General features: G+C 39.4%; 1 protein-coding gene across 5 annotated transcripts; it reads left to right on the forward strand.

Annotated features, from left to right (window-relative positions):
• The first annotated feature begins 1,304 nt into the window (after positions 1 to 1,304).
• On the forward strand, positions 1,305 to 22,688 carry LOC145787650 (uncharacterized). 5 transcript variants are annotated; one of them, XM_082599441.1, is made up of 4 exons: positions 1,305 to 1,444; positions 10,493 to 10,812; positions 19,034 to 19,120; positions 21,907 to 22,688. In XM_082599441.1, the coding sequence occupies exons 2-4, from the start codon at positions 10,547 to 10,549 to the stop codon at positions 22,022 to 22,024; spliced, it is 471 nt and encodes a 156-aa protein (XP_082455567.1). In that variant the 5' UTR covers positions 1,305 to 1,444; positions 10,493 to 10,546; the 3' UTR covers positions 22,025 to 22,688. The 5 variants fall into 5 exon arrangements, with proteins under 5 accessions (XP_082455567.1, XP_082455565.1, XP_082455564.1 ...); XM_082599439.1 differs by having other exon boundaries at positions 1,335 to 1,369; XM_082599438.1 differs by lacking the exon at positions 1,305 to 1,444 and adding an exon at positions 2,129 to 2,505 and having other exon boundaries at positions 10,393 to 10,812.
• Positions 22,689 to 22,723: the final 35 nt, after the last annotated feature.

Here is a 22,723-nt window from a genome sequence, read left to right on the forward strand (position 1 = left end):
GCGTGGTTGTGTTCGCCTTTACTTTTGAAATTGTGTGGACAAAACGATCTTAAATCATTTGTAGGCTACAGCAATTTTTTTTACATTATTGCTACTGTTGCTACTTTGCCCATGACTGTGGCATCTTGTGAACGTATCCACAGCAAAGTTAAGACAATAAACTATTATCTGCGGCCTGCCATGTCATCACAAAGACTTGAACATCTGCTGCAGATCAGCAGTGAGCGAGACATTGCCGATAACACTGGTCCTCAAAAATTGGTGAAAGCTTTTAAACTGACCTGCGAGCTCAAAATAAAAACTTTAGTGCAGTGTTTCTTAACCTATGGCTATGGGTAATATCGGGTAACAGCTAGGTTTTTAAAAATTATGTTTAAAGGGACAACCCAATAAATTTTTATGAAGCCGCCTATCATTGCAGCACCTCCATGACATAAAATAACGACAAGCTTGCTAACATCAAGATCGTAGTGGGCAATTCTATGGACCGCAGATGAAATGTATGGGAGCGTTTGGTCCCATTCTATTATTTTGTTCATAATTTAGAGGGCGCTCAATGGAAAACCAGCTTTTGCCTCCTTTAAATTTCCTTTGTTTATTTTTCAATAAATTTCGCAACCGAGCTGCAGTGAGTCACATCGCAATCGGTAATCTTAGCGACCATACTTTACAGTAGTATATTACCTCGAAATATGTTTGTCCACCCCACTCATTTTTGGCTGGCGCCGCCCCTGCCTGGACCCCTATGCCAACGCTACTGATTACATGTACTTTGAAGGTGTTTAAGTTTATTATAGGGCCTAATAATATATTTCGTTCTTACACTACGCCATATTACAATAAAATTTCGGCTTCTCTACGTCAATCGAAGGTATTCGTTACGATAATTAGAGTAGTGTAATCTAATTACAGGTTTGTGTATCATCAACCTAGACAGCTAAAATAAGTTCAACGATTAAGGCTATAAAAAATGATTTTTGGACAAAAATGAACTTTCACTCTATGAAAAGCGATTCCAAGCGAAACAAAATGAAATTTTGAAAATGTACCAGACCAAGTTTGTTAAAATCGTAAGTCAACTCATAGTTGCGTGTGGGTTCATTGCCAAGAAAGTAAAGCGAGTTAAACACACATCTTGTCTGCTGCATGAAATCAAGATTTTACTTTTGCTTTAGGGAGTTTCCCAAATGCGGTTGTGCAGTGATTCCCCTTCGGTGGCAACTAGCATCATGTGATACATGACGTAATTTCCAAAAGTTCATGTTTCCGTGCAACCTGTGAAGTGTGAATCAAACCAACCATGCACGAAATCTGCCTTTGTCCACATAGAAAACTTGGATCAATGCAAAAAGTCGGATTGGCTAGCAAGGTAACAATGCCGAGTTAAACCAGGAAAAGCCAATTTTGAAATGGACAGTAGCCTATGCTGCGTAGGCTATAAGATGTAAGCTTATGAGCAAGAAGTTTCAAGTTAAGATTATCGTATATAGTTTAATTCAAATGTTTATTAAAGTGTAATTAGACCAGAGTACAAAATGAATATTTAACGGTATTCAACATTGAAATTCCAGTTTTAATAAAAAGCTAAACTGAATTAGCTAAAAATTACCGTGTATGCTACAGAGTCTCATCACTAGTCAACTGTAGACTAAAGATATTCGTCTTTTCGAATAGTTGTGCTTGTGTTTCTCTAAAGACGTAGACTTAAATCAGTTGTTGTCTTCGCAAGAGCACAGGGCCGGATTTAGCTGATGGGGGGCCCGGGGCGCTTTTAGATCGGGGGCCCCCGTGCAAAAAATTTTTTCAAGCCTACGGCGCGAAAAACCATCTCTACGTCTACAGTAGTATCAGTCCAGTACTGCATAGCATTTTGCAGAAAACTTTAAAGGCCAAAAGGAAAAAAATAACACAAAATCACATTTTTTTCCACATAGGGGGGCCCTTCAAAAGTCGGGGGGCCCTTCAAAAGTCGGGGGGCCTGGGGCAACTGCCCCCTCTGCCCCCCCCTAAATCCGGGCCTGCAAGAGCAACTGACTTCGATAACTATAATAATGTAATTCCTATGCTTATTATTGTATTATGAAGCTTATTTACTATTGCTTTTTTCTGATAACAGGGTACATGTCTACCAAGGTTGCAAATTCGATCAATTTTTATTTGAGTTTAAATTCAATATCAAATTTGAAAGTAATTTGCAAGTTTTTGAAGATAATTTTTGAGTTTTCCACGATTAATTGACAACCAAATCTTTTTTGCTGTCCACGAAACGTTTAAGTTCATTCTTTGCAAAGCAATTGAAAGCTGCAGTTTCTTCAATTATCTTGAACTTGAAGTTTGCATGATCAGCATTACAACCAGCTGCAATTGTCTTAAACTTCAGAATTTATTAGAGAGAAAATAAGCTTAGCTATTATAAAAACTAGTTTCGAGAAAAGAGGAATATTTGAGTAGAAGAACTTCAATACTTTTGAAGTGTGACCTGCACAGTAGGGTGGATCGATTTAGGTGGGTAAAACACTTTTTTCCTCATTTTGCTTAACTTGGGGTTGGAAAACTTGCCAATTACTAATAAAAACAATTGTGCAAAATTAGAATGTAATCTGACGACATCTTGATCTGCCACCAGCCACTTGAAAATTTACTATTTCCTTCTACATTAGGGTGGATCAATTTAGGGGGGTGTAAAACTTTTTTTCTCATTTTGCTTAGCTTGGGTAGCCAAAACTTGCCATAGGGTACATATATAGAACACTGTGCTAAAAGCATATTTCGATCAAACAAATTTTTGATGTGCAACCAGGCCATTAGGCTACTTATCGACTAAAAACGCAAAAATACAAAATTACATGCAAATGTATTTGAATTGGACGTTAGCATAGAGATTTATTGCAATGCAATGGAAATGGTAATATGCATCAAACTTCCTCGCTTTAGATGAAATAGTCACGTTTCGATTCGAACTTCGGCATTTCTTGTCGTGATTCAATGCGTGAGCGTATAAATCCATCTTGCGAATTGATCCCGCACACCGCCGCTGAAGATTCCGTCACCAACTTGACGCACCTTTCCACCACCTGTGTGTGACACGGAAATCGAGGGAATAAAAGTTTTGGAGTGTCCTTAGCTGCAATCATGTCTTGTAATTTTTGGTCCCTCATATTTCTTGTCACAGTAGGCTCGGTGAGATTGAGAAGCTGCCAGTTAACCATATCGTAGTAAGGTGTGTCAATTTGAAGAGAAAAAATGATTATTTTGAATTTCAGATGGGAACTTATTTAAAAGTATGTGTATGGCCGTGAATAAGCCAAATCCAAATTTTTTTTTTGATTGAACAAAATTTTGCTTGGTAAATCTTTGTTTGTTTTAAATAGTGATAAAAAACCCACAAATATAAAAACATTTTATTTTTTTCCCTGATTATTGTTTCTAATGAGACATGTGTTCTTTAATTCCATAATAATACGGTGTTTATTAATTGCTAGGAACTTTTTTTCCCTTTAAAGTTCATTTTTCAGGTTCCACAAGCTATTTTTTTCCCAGATTCACATTTTTGAAAATTTTTACAGTTGTTTCTCAATATTTAACATTATAATCGTTAGTGTTATAGCATGAAGATAAGCATGCTATTGTAATTTGCGAATGTAATTTTTTCCATGAACTAATGTAAAAACATGTAGACCAAAATTAAGTCGTCTATCAAATCAACTAACAAATCAACTAACATTAACGATTACCAACAGCAATAACCAACGATAAAATGACAATACAAAACACAAAATAATGGTATTTTCTTGACCAACAATTTTCATCAAGTCTTGTTTTGATTCATTCCTTGACGTCATGCGCCGACTTGCTACTTGGCCCCTGATGCAACCCTCACGTCTTTCATGCGTGTACACTTTTCCAGCTGCCTCAGTGACTTGCTTAACGCACCTTTCAATGGACTGACCATGACAAGGCCACTGTGGAACTTTCATAGGTTCGTTAATCAAGCACTTAACTTGCGCTATTGTAAGTTTGCAAGTCAAAGGTGGTTCGTACTGGGGGCTCGTCCAAACACTCTGTCGGACCAGTCGATTAGCTCAATTAGAGATGAAGCATCTGGGTTAATGAAAGGTGTCTTTCTGGGTTGTACTGAAATATCTCCGAGTTTGTCATCATCTCCTCCCCTCAGATCTATAATCTTTTGTACTCCAGCTTTTCTCTTCTCAATGTCTTCTGAGCACAAAAGAGTCTGGATGATGTTTTCCCTGAATGCATACCATGCTGAACGTTTGATGGTTGGCATGACAGCATCCACTACTGTCTTGTTTTGCATCCAGAGTTGGCGCAGAATGTGACGACTTGTGACGTGGCCCTTCGACCCAAGAATGCTTAATTTTAATATTGAACCAACAGGGATAATATACCCCGATGATAAATTCTATCAACATTCTTAAATTATGAAGAGTATTGCCTTCAAGGCCATGGTTTGAGATCCATATTCTGCAAACCCTATTTGCTGTTGCCAGTCACCTGGAATGGCTCACAGGACTAATCTCAAGGAGAGTCAAATCATCAGGAAGCTTTCCTGTTTTAATGGCCTCGGTAATTTTATATCTGTGAGCTTGATCAGTAGACAGATCCGTTATAACATTTTGAGATAAAACAATAAGGGGTTCTCCAATGGGAAGTTTAACAAATGAGGGTCTGCTACTATTCGGCTAGTCCGATTCGGCTGGTCGGATTCGGCTAGTCCGATTCGGCTGCAGTCTTTTTCGGCTGGTTTGTTGGATTTACGGAAGAATTTTGTTGGAGTACAGAAGGATTATGGTTGGATTTTTAGAAATTTGACAAATAGGGAACTAGCTGAGAAAGACTGTACCCGAATAGGGAACTAGCCGAATCGGACCAGCCGAATCGAACTAGCCGAATCGGACTAGCCGAAACGGGCCATTCCGAACAAATGAAGTATCCACTTCAAGTGTTGTGGCAATGTCTAACATCTTCCCAATGTCACCTGTCCACTTGTTGTTAGACAAGGTCTTTCCATCGATTGTTTTCATTAAATGCCTTAAAGGTAACTCGTTGGTGTGGAGGGCACAAATCAACCATATCAGCTTGCGTCTGAGCTTCACTTCTACCCAATGGATAACACCACCCGCCCAGCCAGTATTAGCGTTCGTGCAATCGTTCCAATTACCTGCAGACTTTTGTCAATCTCTTTATAAACGAAAAAATCCACGAGGTTATCTGCAATCACTTCAGCCAGTTTTTTGTTGGAAGATCCTTTCACAGGAGTGTAATGATGAAGATAACTTCCTCCTGGTTCACTGCATACTGAATAGTGCTCTTCTTTGATGATGCTCGGGAATTGTCTGTCTGAATTGTCTGCTTTTATTAGAACCTTTGTCATGTTTTGGCGGCCGTCAAAGAAGATGCATTTAATGTTACCATCCTTGCAAAACTCATCAAACTCTGCATCCAAAGCGTTCATGACTTTTAATTGGGCTCTTTTGACTTTACTATGATCAACTACAAGTCTCTTGTCTTCTTGTGTGATCAATCCACCATCCATAAAGGCAGCAGTGGTCATAGCAGCCGCTGCATGTAGGCCAAGACCATATCTAATGCTCGTCATAGCCACATTACGTATTTCTAATATATTGTATTGTAATTTATTACAAGATTTGCTTGGCATTTCTGTGCTTGATGTCACATATTGAACATCATCAATGTTTTCATCATCGGAGGACATGGTTTCGTTAGATGATATTGAAACCTCTTCCCTAATTGTTTCAAAATACTCCACAATCAGTCTTCTCTCATCTTCTTGTCGTTTCTGTCTTTCGACCTGCCTGTTGTGCTCAGGTATATCTGGCAAGGCAATCTGATGTGGCCCAATTGATCCGATCTTATTTCTCTGGCCGTTGATAAAAGCAAGCTCTTTCCATGGAATCTTCTTTTCCTTTGGGCACGCACATATTATGTGAATTTGTATTTTGCAAATATCTGCTGAGCAACCAAACTCGGAACACGGAATAATGTTGCATTTACAATTTAGGATATCAAAAAGCCTGTCAAGTTTTGCAATAAATGCCTCTTTGACTTGAATCTTTCCTCTTTCAAGAGATATATCTTTTGCCTGTTCCCAGCTCAAACGAATCTTTTTTAAGATTGCAGGTCGGCACGTAATAATTAGGTATACAAAACAAAAACTTGCTCGGCCCCATCTTTTCAATAGTTCAGGGTATATGTCCATTGCCAGATCGGATAGAGGGTAGTTTCTCACTTCCTCACAGCTTCGTTCTCTCAACAGTAGCCCATATCTCAGAAGACATCGCAGAGTGGGAAGCTCAGAAGGCAACATCTCTTGACCTGTTCCAATAAGATTGCTCATATGCGTCAAAGTCCCTTCTCTTGTCCTCTTCTTAGAAGCCATCGAAATATTTTAAACTTGAAAATAAAGTAAAATACAGCGTGATAACAACGTGATAATAGCGTGGTAACAACAGTACAAAACAACGATATAGATTTACAAAAATAGGCATCTGATAGGCGCGGATCTAGGAGTTTTTTTCAGGGGGGGGGGGGCAGAAAATTTGAAAATCAGTTAAAAAGAAACAAAATGCTAAACAGATATGAACAATGATACTGCGACATATACGATATGCTATAAAATAGACATTAAAACAGCAATTTTCATCAATCATCATCATCGGCCATGCCTGAATAAAGCGTCGGCTACCGTGAGTCTCCACAACGATCGATTGTCCATAGCTCTTATTAGGTTTTCAAAATTTTGGTTTGTCCATGTTGAAAAGTTGTATGAAAGAATATAACGGAGTCTGATCGATGGATAATTTCAACCATAAGAATAACAAGAAATTATTCCCCCCCGGGATAAGTTAAGTCCGCCGTGGGACTAATATCAGGTGTTTAGAAGCATATCAAACCATTTGATGCTGAAACATACAATTTCTCACAAAATTTCGGGGGGGACCCGCCCCTCCCCTCATAAATCCGCGCCTGGCATCTGATATAAAAAAAATCTTGAAAGCTGAAAAAGTATCTTTAAATGAAGACTATAACAAGTTAGAAACAATTTAAAGTCATATTTATATGGAATTGAAGAACTTATGACGAAAAAATGACCATAATCGCAACAAATTTTTTTTATTTGTTGTATTTTAAATAAACCTAAATTTACCAAGCTAAATCTTGTTTAATTGAATAATAATTTTGGATTTCAATTATTGATATCTATACACATGTTTTTGTATACGTTCCCTAGCAAAGTTTCAAAATAATTTAAATCAACACGCCCTAATATCGTAGTATTATTTTGTTGACGTCAAACTTTAAGGGCGGAGTGCAGAATCGTCACATTGCTTTCTGTTCGCGATGTCTTGATCGGATTTTCTGAATTCACTTAAGTCCAAGCTCACGGATTATTTGCCTCTCATCTGTGATCATGGCCAACGTAATGTTTTTTAAGTGTGCTAAGTATCCATTTCTCTGGAGAACTCGTTTCTCATGAGACATGTATTTGCACATCTGGATGGACTAACAACTGGACCGTGTGAATTTTCCGGTCTTCTTGGAAAATCTCTTGCTTCGTGTATAGAGCATCTTCCCAAAAAGTTCGAGAAGATTCTTCTCCTTGCGTTTGAGACCGCCGCAGATCACGTTGTTACATCCAGGCACAGCAGCCAATGGATTGTGTGTTCATCGAGCGTTGTGAGGTCCACATTCCATATAATATATTATCTGTCCTGGGGTCGATATACAGGACATTGTTAGATAATGCGTTTTGGAGTCTGAGATTCTGAGGCACATGCACAAGATGGTGAGTCGATGAGGCCCCATTGAAACATTTTGCTGTTGAAACGGCCCACCCCAGTCAGCAAGCGATTGAGCTTCACCCATTCCTTCCGAGGTAGTTCTGCTCCGGGTAGTGTGTTAGTATTGGGAGGGACTGTGAATTGGGTTGGTCTCGCAACTTCTCTCCATTCACTGTTCCAAACTTCGGTAAAGTGGAACTAAGACTTGCAGATTTCTGCAGCATGTCGGGAAAAGGGGCGTCGAGATTTCAAGCGCTGGGGCTTTTGAGGGCGCGAATTTAGGACAATCTGGTTGAGGAGGTGGTCATCCCTTGACATAGCTTGTAAAACTAGACTGTGTACGTGATTTTCCCCACTCAGTCTACCTGGGGCGATGCCGGATAGCACCGGCAAAAAGTCGGTGGGAGTTGGAAGCAGGCAACCAGTGATTATTCTCATGGTGGTGTTGGGGGCAGTGTCAATTTTGCTAGTGTGTGCACTGCGGCACCAAGTGGGGAAAGCATATTCCGAGGTGCTGTAAGCAAGTGCAAAAGCACTTGTACCGAGTGCAGATGTACTAGAACCCCAAGATGTTCCAGCTAAACATCTCAGCAAGTTTTTGCGTGCTAATAGCTTAGCATGGAGGGCTTCAGCATGGTGTTTGTAGATTAATTGTCGGTCGAGATTCACTCCTTTGTCGGTGGGGCATGGGTTGTGTGGAAGTGGGTTTCCGTTGAGAGAGACTGACAATTGGCGCGTAGATTCCATTTGCAAAGGTGAAAAGGTGTGACAGTGATCTTTGCCAGGCTCAGTTTTAGCATTCAAAGCTTCAGGTAGTCTGCGATTTGGGCCATGTCATCTGTAAGTGCTTCCTCTACCACATGCCAGTGTACTTGTCAGAATGGAGTAGTACCAGATCATCAGCATAGCCGTACTGGCGTGACGTAGTCTCTGGCATGTCACTGATGTAGATGTTAAATAGTAGAAGTGATAAGCATGATCCTTGTGGAATACCATTTCTTAAGCGGCTGGGCCGGCTGCACTTCCCATCACTCGTCTTCAGCAAAAAGGTCCGATTTGCCAGAATGTTGGCGAGAAATCGCACTACCTTTTTGTCTGGGATCATGCGGAGAAGCGTTAGGGTTAGCCCTTGATGCCACACAGTATCATAGGCAGCAGTGAGGTCTACCAAGATAACTCCTGCTTCGTTGCCCTTCTCGAAACTTTCCTCAATATCCTTGGTCAGCTTGACTGCTTGATGAGTCGTATAGCGTCCGCGCCGAAGTCCAGCTTGTTCTTTTGGTAGCTGGGAATCAACAACTGGCTCGAGTCTAGTTAGCAGGAGCCGTACCAGGATCTTATATCGAACGCAGAGTAGTGATATTGGACAATAGCTCTTAGGATCATCAGCTGGCTTGTTTGGTTTAAGTAGCCTAGTGCTACTACAGTTGCTTTTCGCCAGATTTTAGGTATGGCCTGGAGGGTCTGGCAAGCAGAATAGAAGCTTTTCAACCATGCCGAACATTTGAGATCACAGTGCCTTAAGCAATCTGGAGGGGTATTATCGGGCCCTTGCGCTTTCCCACTTTTAACTTGTTTAATGACAAATGCAAGTTCTCTGTTGCTGAAGGGGGCTAACAAATGACTATCTACGCTTGTGGCGTTCCAGAGCCACCTGCATTTCTGCTTCACTGCATGGGCGTGCTTCTTATTTACCACTTTAAATTTGCCATTGGTAGTGATATCCGTGAGCTTGGACTTAAGCGAATTTAGAAAGCTCGATCAAGCCATCACGAATAGAGAACAATGCGACGATTCTGCATTCCGCCCTTAAAGTTTGACGCCAACGAATACTACGATATGGTTGACTGGCAGGCTCTCGATCTCACCGAGCCTCCTGTAACAAGAAACATGGGGGACAAAGAACTGCGAAAGATGATTGCAGCTAAGGACACTCCAAACTTTTATTCCCTGGATTTCCATGTCACACACAGGTGGTAGAAAGGTGCGTCAAGTTGGTGACGGAAGCTTCAGCGGCGGTGTGCGAGGTTAATTCACAAGATAGATTTATACGCTCACGCATTGAATCACGACAAGAAATGCCCAAGTTCGAATCGAAACGTGACTATTTCATCTAAAGCGAGGAAGTTTGATGCATATTACCATTTCCGTTGCATTGCAATAAATCTCTATGCTAACGTCCAATTCAAATACATTTGCATGTAATTTTGTATTTTTGCGTTTTTCGTCGATAAGTAATGGCCTGGTTGCACATGAAAAATTTGCTCGATCGAAATATACTTTTAGCACAGTGTTCTATATGCCCAATGGCAAGTTTTGGCTACCCAAGCTAAGCAAAATGAGGAAAAAAGTTTTACACCCCCCTAAATTGATCCACCCTAATGTAGAAGGAAATAGTAAATTTTCAAGTGGCTGGTGGCAGATCAAGATGTCGTCAGATTACATTCTAATTTTGCACAACTGTTTTTATTAGTAATTGGCAAGTTTTCCAACCCCAAACTAATAAAAATTTTATAAAAAGTGTTTTCACTCCACCCTACTGCACAGTGCACAGTTTGATTCATTGCAGAACGTGGAATTAGGAAACGCGTTTTGACATGTCTTATTACAACACTTATGATGTGACACCTTCGGATGTACGTTTTATTCATGACACAATTCATCCTCAGTTCCGAAATAGAAAATGGGTCAACCGCACGATTGATGACATTATACGAGGAAGAATGGATGGAGATGTTCTTTTGCCTTTAGAAGTTGTGAGATTTGACAATCAGGTTTACAGTCTTAACAATCGGAGACTCTATGTGTTTCGCGTGCTGGAGTATCAAGGTGTTCGAAAAAGAATTCAAGTTCGTGAAGTCCCACTTTCCTCTCTTGCACTGAACAAATGCACAACAGAAAACTATGGAAGATCCATTGAAGTACGACGCGACAGTACTAGGCTCCATGCTAAAGCTGCTTTGATTACGAAGAAGAGCACTCTGGCTAAGTACGTGTTTCGCCTAAGTTTAGGCTACTTTATTAACTTACTTTTAAAAATTTATTTGTCACTTTATGTTGGATTGTTGGCTGACAACCAGATATGGGGTTCACAATTTTTAATTCTGTGTTTGGAAAGGTTCATGACTGTCAACACAATGACTGATGAAAATCATCGTTACAGCAATAGGCTAAAACCGTAGAATTTTTGAGAATGACAAGTCTGAGTGCATTTTGCAAGCATAAAATTATATGTCCAAAGACTTTGATTTTCTTTTTTTAAAAGTTTAATGTTGAAAATAGACAAGATGAAATTTACTGTCCTTTTGTCCGACCTCCCAGAATCTTATTGTTTGTTCATTCATTTTATTCTGATTTCAAGGCAGGCATGGAGGAACCACGTGGGCCTGGGCCCAACTAATTTATTTTTTCGGTGGACCTGGCCCACCCACTTTTGAAAGCTAAATTTTTTTGAAAAGGCAGTGAAAATGGCAAATCAGAGAAGGAGTTCAAAAAAAAACGTCTTCACTCACTTAAGATATAGCGACAATGCTAATCTATCAGCTCACTATGTATTGAGTAATGATAGCTTACAAGTGTCCGGTATACAAAGAAGGGCATCATGCTATGTTATAATGATGTAACCTACTGTCAAGCCTTAAAGCAGCCTGCGGCCATGGCCGCTAAGTAGTGCTTGAACGACCGCCGGTGCTACCTCCTCAATCGGCCAAGTTTGGCCGCCGGTCTCTTCTAGCCAATTATTTAAATGATCGTGGATTAACTGTTAAAAATATGTAGTATCAAAGAGTGACGAAAAATTAGGTCAGCGCGTCATAATCGCCACTGTTGCATTGTGCGGGAATATTTGTTATTGATGGAATATATCCAGCTGCGATCACCAGCGCTGTAAGTCTTGTTTGTAATTCTCGACGTTTATTTTAACAAAGTGTTAATCCGAAGTGCTAATTTACATTGGCTGGCAATATTGTCGTGTTTATGTCGATTCGATGTTGTCGGACATTGAATCGTTGTTAAAAAGGAGAACTAGGTTAGTTGACATCCGAGGGGAAAAAATTTTTTGATCATATTTTGCAAAAATTATGCTTCTTTTAGTAGCCTAATGTCCGTCACATCATTGAAATACTTATTTTATTACCTTGCCGTCATTGTCAACACATGTCGAACGTTGTTTTTCGTTGCTAAACAGAAGTCTAGGGGAGTGGCGTACTTCTTTAAAATCAGTCACATTGGAGACACTCGTGCGAGTGTCGTTAGATGGTCCCGCAGTACTGGATTACAATCCCGATAAAGCAGTTATTGCGTGGTGCAACGATTCTATTGTAGGACGTCGCCCAGGCCCAGACTTCAACAACGCTAAGTGATCATTTTAGCATTGTTGCAAGTTTAGCCTAATTCTATTTAGGCCTACTTGTGCTATCGTTATTTTTATTTTGTATATTAGCCTCCAAGCACGCAGATTTGGCCGCCGAGAATGAGCTCCCGGTAGGCCACGATGGCTGCCGAAAAAAAAAACTAGTTTTAAGACCTGTACTGTGTTGCAAAATTTTGTGCCGTATATATTATTTTGAGGCAAACATGAAAGATTATAATTAGGCTAAAAGTGAATATCAGAAATTGTTATATTGTAAAATGTGCAGTATAGCTTACATGACTTTAAAAGGGCACCATTGCCCCCCTGCCCCTCCATCTGCAGAAAAATTGAGGATGCGAAAGGAGGCATCCGCCCCCCTTCCCCCCGCTTCCGGAGCACCTGTTTGTGTGTACATCGCCATATTTTGTAGCCTACAGCGCTAAGGAGCAATTTAACACTTTTGTAATTTTTTTGGCCAAATTGGGCCCAAAAATTGAAAATTTTCGCTTGTTGGCACGAAAGGCAATCATGAAAAACAATGCATAAGCGATTTCAAGTATTAGGAATGCAACAATGTTATGGGGTGTATGGGAGAAAAGCCCCCCAGAGGTCGGATTGACTTTAACTGCTGTGCCTTTTGGGCCCACCTACTTTTAAAATGGTTCCTCCATGCCTGGTTCGAGTTAATCTTTTTAGTGTCGGGATAAATTTACAATTAGCCTACACATGCAGCCTATGGATGTATTTTGCTTAGGCTTACACAATTTTAAAGAGTAACATAATATGCAGGCCAGAGTTGGATCAATTACACAATTTTCAGTTCAATTTGATTACAATTACGGTAGGCCAACCATCAAAATTTTTAATTGGCTTTTTACAAATATATTGTTCTGAAATTTTTAAATTACCATTAGCCTACTTCCAAATGTAATAAATTACATGTTTCAGCATTTATTTTCATCGAAGATATTTTGTAGTTTCATGTTATCAAAAACAAGTAGAATTGCATTTGATAAAGATTAGTTTGCAATGTAGGCGAGAAATCCCTTTTGAACCACAACTAGCAGCTCAACAAAAAGTAGGCCTACTATATTATAGGCCTACTGACCAAATGTAGGCTAATTGTAATTTAGAGCAAAATCTTTTGAAATTACAATCACACAGCAACAAAAAGTTTCAATTATAATTACATGAAAGTGTGTAGTTAATTTACATTCAATTGCAATTGATCCAACTATGACACAGGCATAGGTGGGCAAAGTTACTTTCAAAAGTAACTGAGTTACAGTCAGTGTTGTACGCGTCATTGAAATAATTTGACGGCGTCAGCGTCAGCGCGAATTGCCTAAAAACTTTACGGCGTAAAGGACTGCGTAAGCTCTTAAAGAAATTGACGACGTCAGCGTCAGCGCTAATTTCTAGCGCTATTTTTTGCCAGCGTCTCATAAAACGGAAATATTTCAACCAAGTTCAGGCTAACAATAGCTATAAATGAAGAGCAGGTATTATGTTTTGAGACTGTATTGTAATTAGCTGCTCAGACTATTAGTTATTTCCTTGCAGAAAAACAAGCATTTCAAAACGTTTGTCTGACAATCTGCTTCGTTTGGGACGCATATTCAGGGGCGCCGGAGCGATTTTTGACTGGTAGGGCAGGAGTATGAAAAAAGGGCACTTTTGTTGCTGAAAGGCCAATTTTTTTTGTAAGTTTTAAGATAATATATAGCGATAATGCTCATCTATCAGCCATGGCCACCTAAAGCTACGGCCTGATTTGTCACATTTTGCAAAAATTTCCAGGTTTTTCTAACTTTGAGCGAACGTTTAAATAAATTTTTCTAAGAATTAGATTTTTACGCTTTCTTTACTCTTTTCCCCAGATGACACAATAGGTTTTAACATCCTCACATGTTGAAGAGCAAAGTAAATTTGATTTCGAAGATTTTAGTCAGACTGTTAATTTTCAATAACAGTCTGATTTTGCGTTTTTCAACTTACTTTTTCTCGTTTGCTACTGCTTCCCCAAGGCAACTAAAAAGTTTTATGTCATTAGGAAACCGCAAAAAGTAAAAACATCTCAAAAAATGTCAGTCAAGCACTAGCAGTAACTGTAATCAAAATCTGCAAAATGTGACAAATCAGGCCGCATCTCCAGGTGGCCATGTATCAGCTCATTATCGAGTAATGATACAAGTGTCCGCTATACAAAGAACAATGGCACGGAAAGGCATCATGCTATTTTATAATGATGTAATGTAACTTACTGTGATGGAGAATTTTGTGTCGTGAATAATATTTTGAGGCAAAAATAGAACATTATAATTAGGCTAAAAGCGAATAGCATAAATTGTTATATTGCAAAGTGTGCAGTAGCTTATATGACCTTAAAAGGGCGCCATTGCCCCCTCTTCCCTCCCCATCCACAGAAATTTGAGGGCAGGGAAACATCCGCTCCCCCCCGCTTCCGGCGCCCCTGCGCATATTTCCTTTCCAAGTGAAAACATGCGTTCCACAGCAGCGCTGGTTGGTATTGGTGTGTTGTATTTCAAAAACAAGTTGAAAACGTTTAGTGGAAAGGTATCATTGTTCCAAGCGTGCTGTGATAGTTTAGCATGTATAAATCTTTTAACGAGGTCCACTGCACCAACATCGCTCTTTTCAGGGGCATAGAGCTCTTGAAATAAAGTATATTCAACGTCTGCGATGCCATTCATACATTTTTCGCTTTCTGTTTCAAATCCATCGTTCTCAATAGGGGAGATGCAGGACCTATTATACAGAAGGACCTATTATACAGCGCTGTATTTTCTTTACTTCAAAATGAATGTTTTCGGTTTTTATGGTTTTGGATCGAGATTTTAGTCCAACTTAGTTATATGAAGTTTCGTGTGATAAAAGCTTTCGGTTCAAGAGAAACACAGGCTTTTCCATTTTTGGGTCAAAATGTAAATTTTTGGAAGTTCAGCAATAACGCGATAAATTTTGTTATTAAAGCTCTTTGCAAAAGTTTGCATTTATTTACGGTTGTGTGGTGATTAACCTAGGTTGTCACAAAATTTCAGAGTGATTGCTTGTGTAGATACTTTTGTATTAACTAAGAAATAAAAATGATTCCTTGAAGGACCTATTATACAGTAACGTCCAGGACCTATTATACAATGAGTTAAGGCACTTGAAGAATTAACTTTTGTATGTTTTAAAATTAAGCCTTACTTTTCTAGCAACATTATATTACACGTAAGCTCCAAAAGTCATTTCAACAAAAATAGTGAATTTTGGCCGTGGCGGAAAAGAGTTTAACACCCCCCTTATGAAGACGCCTCTCCCCCAATTAAGAGCTATTGATGTAATGCTAATCAATCTTACTTTGGCAATTAAAGTGTTTATAAACACTAAGTATTATTATTTCACATTTTTATGTTCTTGTTTTTACTGTGAAAGTGAAAAAACATGTTTTGTTTTTCAATGTTCGCTTGTGTATAATAGGTCCTGCAGGGGCAGGACCTATTATACACTCTTCAAAAAAGTTTGTATAAGCTCTAACTTCACAAAAATAAATCCGATTATCAAGATATTTATACAGTCAATAACCATTGACCTTGGCCGTATTCTGTAAAAAAATTGTCTAATTTTGATATGAGCTGAAAAAATGAGAGCAAAAAAGAAAAAAATGTATAATAGGTCCTGCATCTCCCCTACATGGGTGATCACCATTTGGCGAACTTCTTCCGCATGTATTCCAGGGAGCCATTCCAACCAACGCAAAAGTCGGTAATTCGGATGAGTCGCGCTGGCCAGAATACATTGTGAAACTCTTATTGTGAAACGAGATTTTCCATGAAAACAAAAAATGACGCTTAGCGCTTGACGCTTAAAATCGGCGAAATAGTTGACGGCGCTATCACTTCCGTCAACTGAAAAATAAATTGACGGCGCTAGCCTCAGCGTCAATAAAAAGTTGACGCCGTCAACGTACAACACTGGTTACAGTTACAGTTACTTGGCCAAAATAGTAACTGAGTTACCGTTACAGTTACCGACTTTAAAAAGTAACTAGTTACCGTTACTAGTTACAGTTACTAGTTACTTTCAGTTACTCACAAATCTGAACATAAAATTCTGCACCTGGCCAGCTCTGCGTGCAAGTCCAGTTTAACCGCAATGTTTGATATATAGTGTTAGAGCCATCCATGCTAACATAACAGCACAAGTACAAAACCAACAAGGTTTTATTTTAAAAAAAATAATCAGTGGCTTATATGTTTATTTTCGTTAAGAAATACGAGCATTTCAAAGTGCTCGTCACTCAGGCCTGCCCTTTTGGGCTTTAAAATGTCCTTGCCCAATCGTCGTCGTCGTGTGAGCCTCTGGGGCCGAGAGTCTATCCTTTTACCGCCCCAGATTCACAATGTTTCCGGACTACACTGGAAGGCTACTAGAGAGCAGCCAGTCTTTGGTTTCATCATTCATGACACGCAGACCTTCCACTCCGTTAGGTGGCTTGAAGATGTTACAGTCATTGATGATGTCCGCCCCGATAGTTCAATTGGTTAGTGCGTCACTTCTGGAACGAAGAAGCTTCAAGATCAAGCGGCACTAGTTCGACTCTCAGGTCATGCGCTTGAGCAACGTACGTTAAGGACTGCTCTCCATCTAGCGGCATCTAATAGATGGAATAATTTCCCGGCAACAAGACTTCAACAATCAGAAACTTCACTCTGTCAATCTCGGTGACCGGGCCTGCGTCAGTGATTTAAAGCTTTAGTCTACAAGTATGCGAAACTGCCAGGATTAAGTTCTGCAAGAAGCTTTCCCAGTCCGAGGATAAAGATTTAATCAATCAATGATGTGGTCTGCGGTCTGTTCCTCGGCACCACATTCACAGGAGGAGGAAGAGGCCATTTCCCATTGGTGAATGGTTGAGCGGAAAAGCCTGACGCCCGTACGGAGACGATTGAGGCGCACCCATGCCTGTCTTGGTAGTGTCAGGTCGATGGAGTGTGTGTCGACGTCGGGGATGAACGAATAAAGTCTGGTGATGAACAAGTGCTGCAATGAAAACAATATTTCTACTGCATCACTTGACGGAATGGGAGTGTTATCTTTTTAAAACAGTTTTTTTATCGGTTCAATTGTGAATCTGGATCCGCTTAACTTGTCCTCTGCGTCCGCTTCCAAATACTCCTGTAACAGATTCAACGCGCATTACTTTCTTTTCTTGGTTTTTGCGTAAAGTGGTGCAAAAAGTCTTCCGTGGCTCTACCTACCACCATCCACTTCAGTGTCGCTGCTACTCCCCTCTTCAGCAGAGCAGTTTGCTTCTTCAATTGCTTGAAGCATGTTCTGTTTTATTTTGGTCTTCAATTCAGCAGTGTCGCTTAATGATCAGGCATTAAACACAGATAGGCCTAAGTCTAAATTGTGGGTGGAATGCACTCGCAAGCTGAAAGTCGCTGTCCTCGAACCAATGACCAAATCTGGTTTGTATTGCTTCCACAAGAACGTCTACCAACGGCAAGCAAACAGCAATGCTGTTGCTGGTTTTAATGTCAGACAATCTTTTTAGAGGCATTGCAAGCGTTACACTAAATGCAATAAATTTCAACTTCTTGAAGGTAACTAACTAACTGACTATATGCATCAACAAATTGCTTTTAATCGCTGCATGTTTCTTGATGCTTATAGACAGTTAGTTATAGTTACCTTCAAAAAGTTGAAATTTACTGCATTTTTATAAATATTTTCAGGTTCCTGATGAGGGCTTAACTTAAACCGAAAACGTTTGACTGTTAAACTCTTTTGTAAATATGTAAAATATATTATTATAATGCTCAACCCTGTTGTATTGTTGTGTCTTGCCTGTCTTTGGTACATATTGATTAATCGCCAAAAACAATTAGCCTAATTTAGCCAAATTAGTTATCAAAAATCGCCAAAAAAAAGCCAAATTACAAATATGAAGCTAAACGTCTTAAAAAATTGCCAGATTTCTGGACTTTGGCGATAAATTCGCCAATATGGCAACCCTTCTCCATCAGACAACCAAACAAAAGTAGAACCGCGCATGCGCAGTGCATCGCCGATATATCTGCGAGAAAAATGCATTATTGCGCAAAACTCAGCAAACACGCACTAAGCAAGACACAACCACGTGCAGAGAAATCAATGGCAATTAAAAACTGAAATTTCAATACAAAAGTAACTGGTAGCCTAACTGTAACTGTTGAAAAAGTGCTAAAATAGGAACTAGTTACCGCGTTTCGTTACTTTGGGAAAATAGTAACGAAGTTACCGTTACAGTTACTCAAAAAGTAACTAGTTACTGTCCACCTCTGGACACAGGCTATAGGCTACTAACTTCAAAAACCAAACCATTGTTTTGCGAGCGTGATAGGCTACTTAAGCCTACTTTACTTTTTATTAGTCTGAGTCTATAGCAGGGTTACTCAACTAATGTTAACAAAGGTCCAGTTTCACAAGTTGAATATTTTTAGCGGTTCCGTGAATAGGTTATTTCACACGCAACCACGAAAGTTAAATTATCTTCACCAAACCAATTTTTTAAGTAAAATGTAACTCGACTTGGATTTCTGAGAAAATGTTGGATAGTCTGGGGGGCGAAGGCGCGAAGCCTCGCAGCAACTGGGATAATCACAGTAAAAATTGCTTCCTCCCAGTAGAAATTTGATTAATGAAGCCCTGAAACGTGGCAATGAGGTTATTTTTCCAAAAGCTCAAGGTCCACCATCATAACCAAGAAGGTCCGGATTCGGACCGCGGTCAGCCAGTTGAGTAGCCCTGGTCTATAGCCTAACACCTACATAATGTGTAATTTAACAAATAGGCTACATTGTTGCAGAGATCTGACGGAATATCGAAATCCGAAACCAAAACTTATCAGGCCGATTGAAATACCAGCAACCCATACACCTGTCAATGAATCATTGTAAGCTATGGGCTGCATAGGCTTACAAGTTGTCTACAGTTTACTTTGCACCATTCTACAAGTTCAAGAAAGACGTAGTATATTTCACATTAGCCTAAACAATTTAGGCTGCCCATAGCCTATATTTTTATCTGGTGCCCAATTCCGGCTGGAAGATATTATAGCCTAAGATAACAATCACGGTAACAATACATACGGTACGCTAGAAGAGATCAGTGACCAAGTGGGACGCTTTACTAGTGTAGGACACTACCGTTTTTTGAACCCTGATGAACGCAAAAGACTGAAATTTTGCCTGTAGAAGCGAGATAGGCTACCGTAGCCTACTGGTTAATGTTGATTAGCGTATAGCTAAATCAGAGCCACTATATAGGCCTATACATGGCGAAATTTTTTGTAGCTCAAGGTTGACATCAAAAAGAGTTCTTTCACTTGTTGAAGTAAACTGGAGTAGGCCTAATCAGATTTTTTCGTGTTTTTGATTTAAATGAAGCATTAAGATGCGTAAACTGAACATTCAAGAACACATTAAAAAAAACAACTTACCGAATAAAATTTGTTTTCAATGGCACTAGCAAGGCTTAAAGTCCAACGTTTTATTTATTTTTCATTTTTTTAAAATGACCAAAAAGTGGAAAACTGTTCGAGAATACGTCACTATCGACAGCAATAACAAAGCCACGTTACCACATCTGATGTTTTAACATCAGATCTGATGTTTTGAGCAAATTGTGTGATGTTTTGATGTACATACATACATAGCCTACAGTTAAATCGCCCGCAGTAACAACTATTGCGATTAGCTGATTGCTAGTCTATAGTGACGTAGGCTGTACAGTCGCACGCTTCGCTGCTCACGCCCAGTCCCGTTTTGAAAGCTCTGACAAAAGCACGCGCGGAATGCTGATTAGACCGCAATGGGGCAAAATTTTATTGAAAATTGTTTTAAGGTGGCATGTTAAACACAAAGAACGTGGAAAATAGCCAAGTCAGGTTTTACCTTTAGTATCTGGCAATGGCGAGTGGTTAGCGCGTTGGGCTCACAGTCGAAAGCCTGCATGTTCGACTCCAGCCACCCGCACTTGCTGTTGTTTCTCTGGGCAAGAAACTTTACGATAATTGCCTCTACCCAGTGATCGATTTCGAGTAATGGGTAGTACCAAATTTAAGTCATAAGTAAAGTAGACAACCGGAAACAGACATTGCCGTCGGCTGCAGCGTGGGTCAGGTGTACGACGGAAGGCGTACACCGATGCATAGCGCTCAAGTCCGCTTTCCCGCAATGCAGGATAAAGATAATAAAACAAAACAAAAGCAACAGCTGAAAAGATAATTTTTTTCAAGTTTTGGACTAAGAGGCAAAAATATTTCAAAATAGGGTTTAGGTACCAGTGGGACATTTTGTTCAAGGACCTGTGGGACAGTATAAACGTGCTATAGCCTACAATTATTCATAGACGTAAAACAAGGGTGGGCAAACATCTCGGGGGCTGCATTTAGAATCTGAATTTTTCGAGGGCCGCACTAAGTTATAGTTTAATTAAGATTATAAGCTAAAACATAAAATCTAAAATAGTCAAACCACAGGCTTTTATTTAATTGTAAAGTGACCAAAAAATGGCAATGTTAGACAGCAGCCTACATAAAAAATATACAAAACGTTTATCTCAATTATTTATTTGAATACAACCCACATCAAGATCACACGTTGCCAGACGCACTTTGAGCGAATTAACAAAATCAGAAAAACTGTCGCAATCGTCGCTCCTCTCTACTAAGAGTCTTAGCCTTGATACAAGACTAAAACGAAAAAAAAGTCTCGTGATGCGGCAAGCCGAAATCAGAAATATTTATTGTAACGTAATCGGCTGTTTAGTAATCGGATGCTTTAAGACTATTCGCCATGCAAGATGGCTGAGTACACAAATGACAAGATGCATATTCCTAAAACTGCCCATCACTAAAGAACACAACGTGGCTGCGGTAACAAACCACTATAATGCGATAAAAAGTCTATGGAGTATCTTTATTCTTTATCAAGAGGAAATATATGAATAATAAGTTTAATAAAGTCATTGTTGTAATTAAAACTTTCAAGCAATTTTTTTTTTTTTTATATAATTGATTCAGGCTTTCGCGGGCCGCATAGAAAATTGTCTCGGGCCGTATTTGTTTGTCCACCTGGGACGTGCAACATGTAGGCCTATATAAGGGAACGTTCAAATATTACGTAACGCTTTTTTTCCGAATTTTTGACCCCCCCCCCCTCCCCAATGTAACGCCAACGTAACGTTTTTTCAACTCCCCCCTCCCCCATGTAACGCTTTTTCACTACGAAATCAGCACAAAAAACTACCATTCTGTGCTCGAAAGCGTTACGTAACGTTTTGCTTGAACCCCCTCCCCCCCGATGTGACGCCAACGTAACGCTTTGCATAACCCCCCCCTCCCCCTCGAAGGCGTTACGTAATATTTGAACGTTCCCTAACACAGTGTGATGGTGTTGACAAATTCTTATTTTCAAAAAAGTTTTTAGACAGTGAAATAACTCCATTATTGTGTATTCTAGTTTGTTTTCAGTAAAGTTTGTTTTGTAAGTTTGAGAGTTTTGTTGAGTCAATCCATTAAAACTATTATTTATTTCAACAACTACTATTTTATTTATTTAATAGCTCATACCTAATTACTTTATCGTGAATAAAAACCTTTTTAATAGCTCATACCTAAATGCAATTTGTTAGACTATAAAGTCAACAGTAAAAGCTTCAACCCTTTTATGTTTGAAGGCCAGAGAAAAAAGTCCAGAGAACATGGTCCCCATCTAAAGAGCCAGTGATAATCCCTATCCCAGAAATACAAGAAGAACCCGTGTGTAAATGTAACTCATGGTGTAACATCTTGTAGCTTACAGTGAGCAAGTTACTGTTGAACTACATTGGTCAATCAAGTTCTTGAAACGCTCTTGACAAACAACAATTTTAAAGTAAGCTGCGGCACCAGAAATTGCACAGAATTATTTAAGCTAGTCTACATGCCAATTAAATGAAAAGTTTTTCTGGATAGCCTAATTTCCATCGAGGGCTTGAGCAAAACAACTAAGGTCTGAATTCGATTGTAGCCTGCAGCTTAAAGTTGAAGGTGGTCCATGCCTACAGTAAGTCCACAGTGTACGTTATGCAGTGTCTGTCTTTTCATATTGCTTGTGCGCGTTTAGTTTGTTGATTCATAGTATTGCGTTTGTTATAATGATACAATTGTAAAACGAAATACTCGTTATTGTTTGATGCAATTTCAATCATAAGTGAATGTTTTGTCGAAAAAATCTTTTCTCATCAGCGTATTATATCAAACCAAGCAACTTTTTATTATAGCCTAACAAGATGTTTTTGCTATTCAAATCAAAGTGCAGTGGCATATTTTATGTTTTTCTTACATTATAGCCTACAGCTACCTAACTTACTTGCAGTATTGTGTCGTTTTATAACCTTTCTACATGCTTCCATACAACGCAGAATGAGAGACAACTTGAGTAACTAGTTGACACCTCGACTTCAATAAACGTAAATGCAATGTACCGCGTGTCATCAGGGGGGTCTAGGTGGT

This window comes from Aplidium turbinatum, chromosome 18, assembly GCF_918807975.1.
Source record: "Aplidium turbinatum chromosome 18, kaAplTurb1.1, whole genome shotgun sequence".
NCBI lineage: Eukaryota > Metazoa > Chordata > Ascidiacea > Aplousobranchia > Polyclinidae > Aplidium > Aplidium turbinatum.

Bases quoted from the DNA above. Each gene is read 5' to 3' on its own strand.
- LOC145787650 (XM_082599438.1), top strand. From the start codon at position 10,421: ATGTCTTATTACAACACTTATGATGTGACACCTTCGGATGTACGTTTT. The intron at 10,813-19,033 runs GTACGTGTTTCG...ACATTGTTGCAG, and splicing joins AAGAAGAGCACTCTGGCTAA to AGATCTGACGGAATATCGAA. The intron at 19,121-21,906 runs GTAAGCTATGGG...TTATGTTTGAAG, and splicing joins ACACCTGTCAATGAATCATT to GCCAGAGAAAAAAGTCCAGA.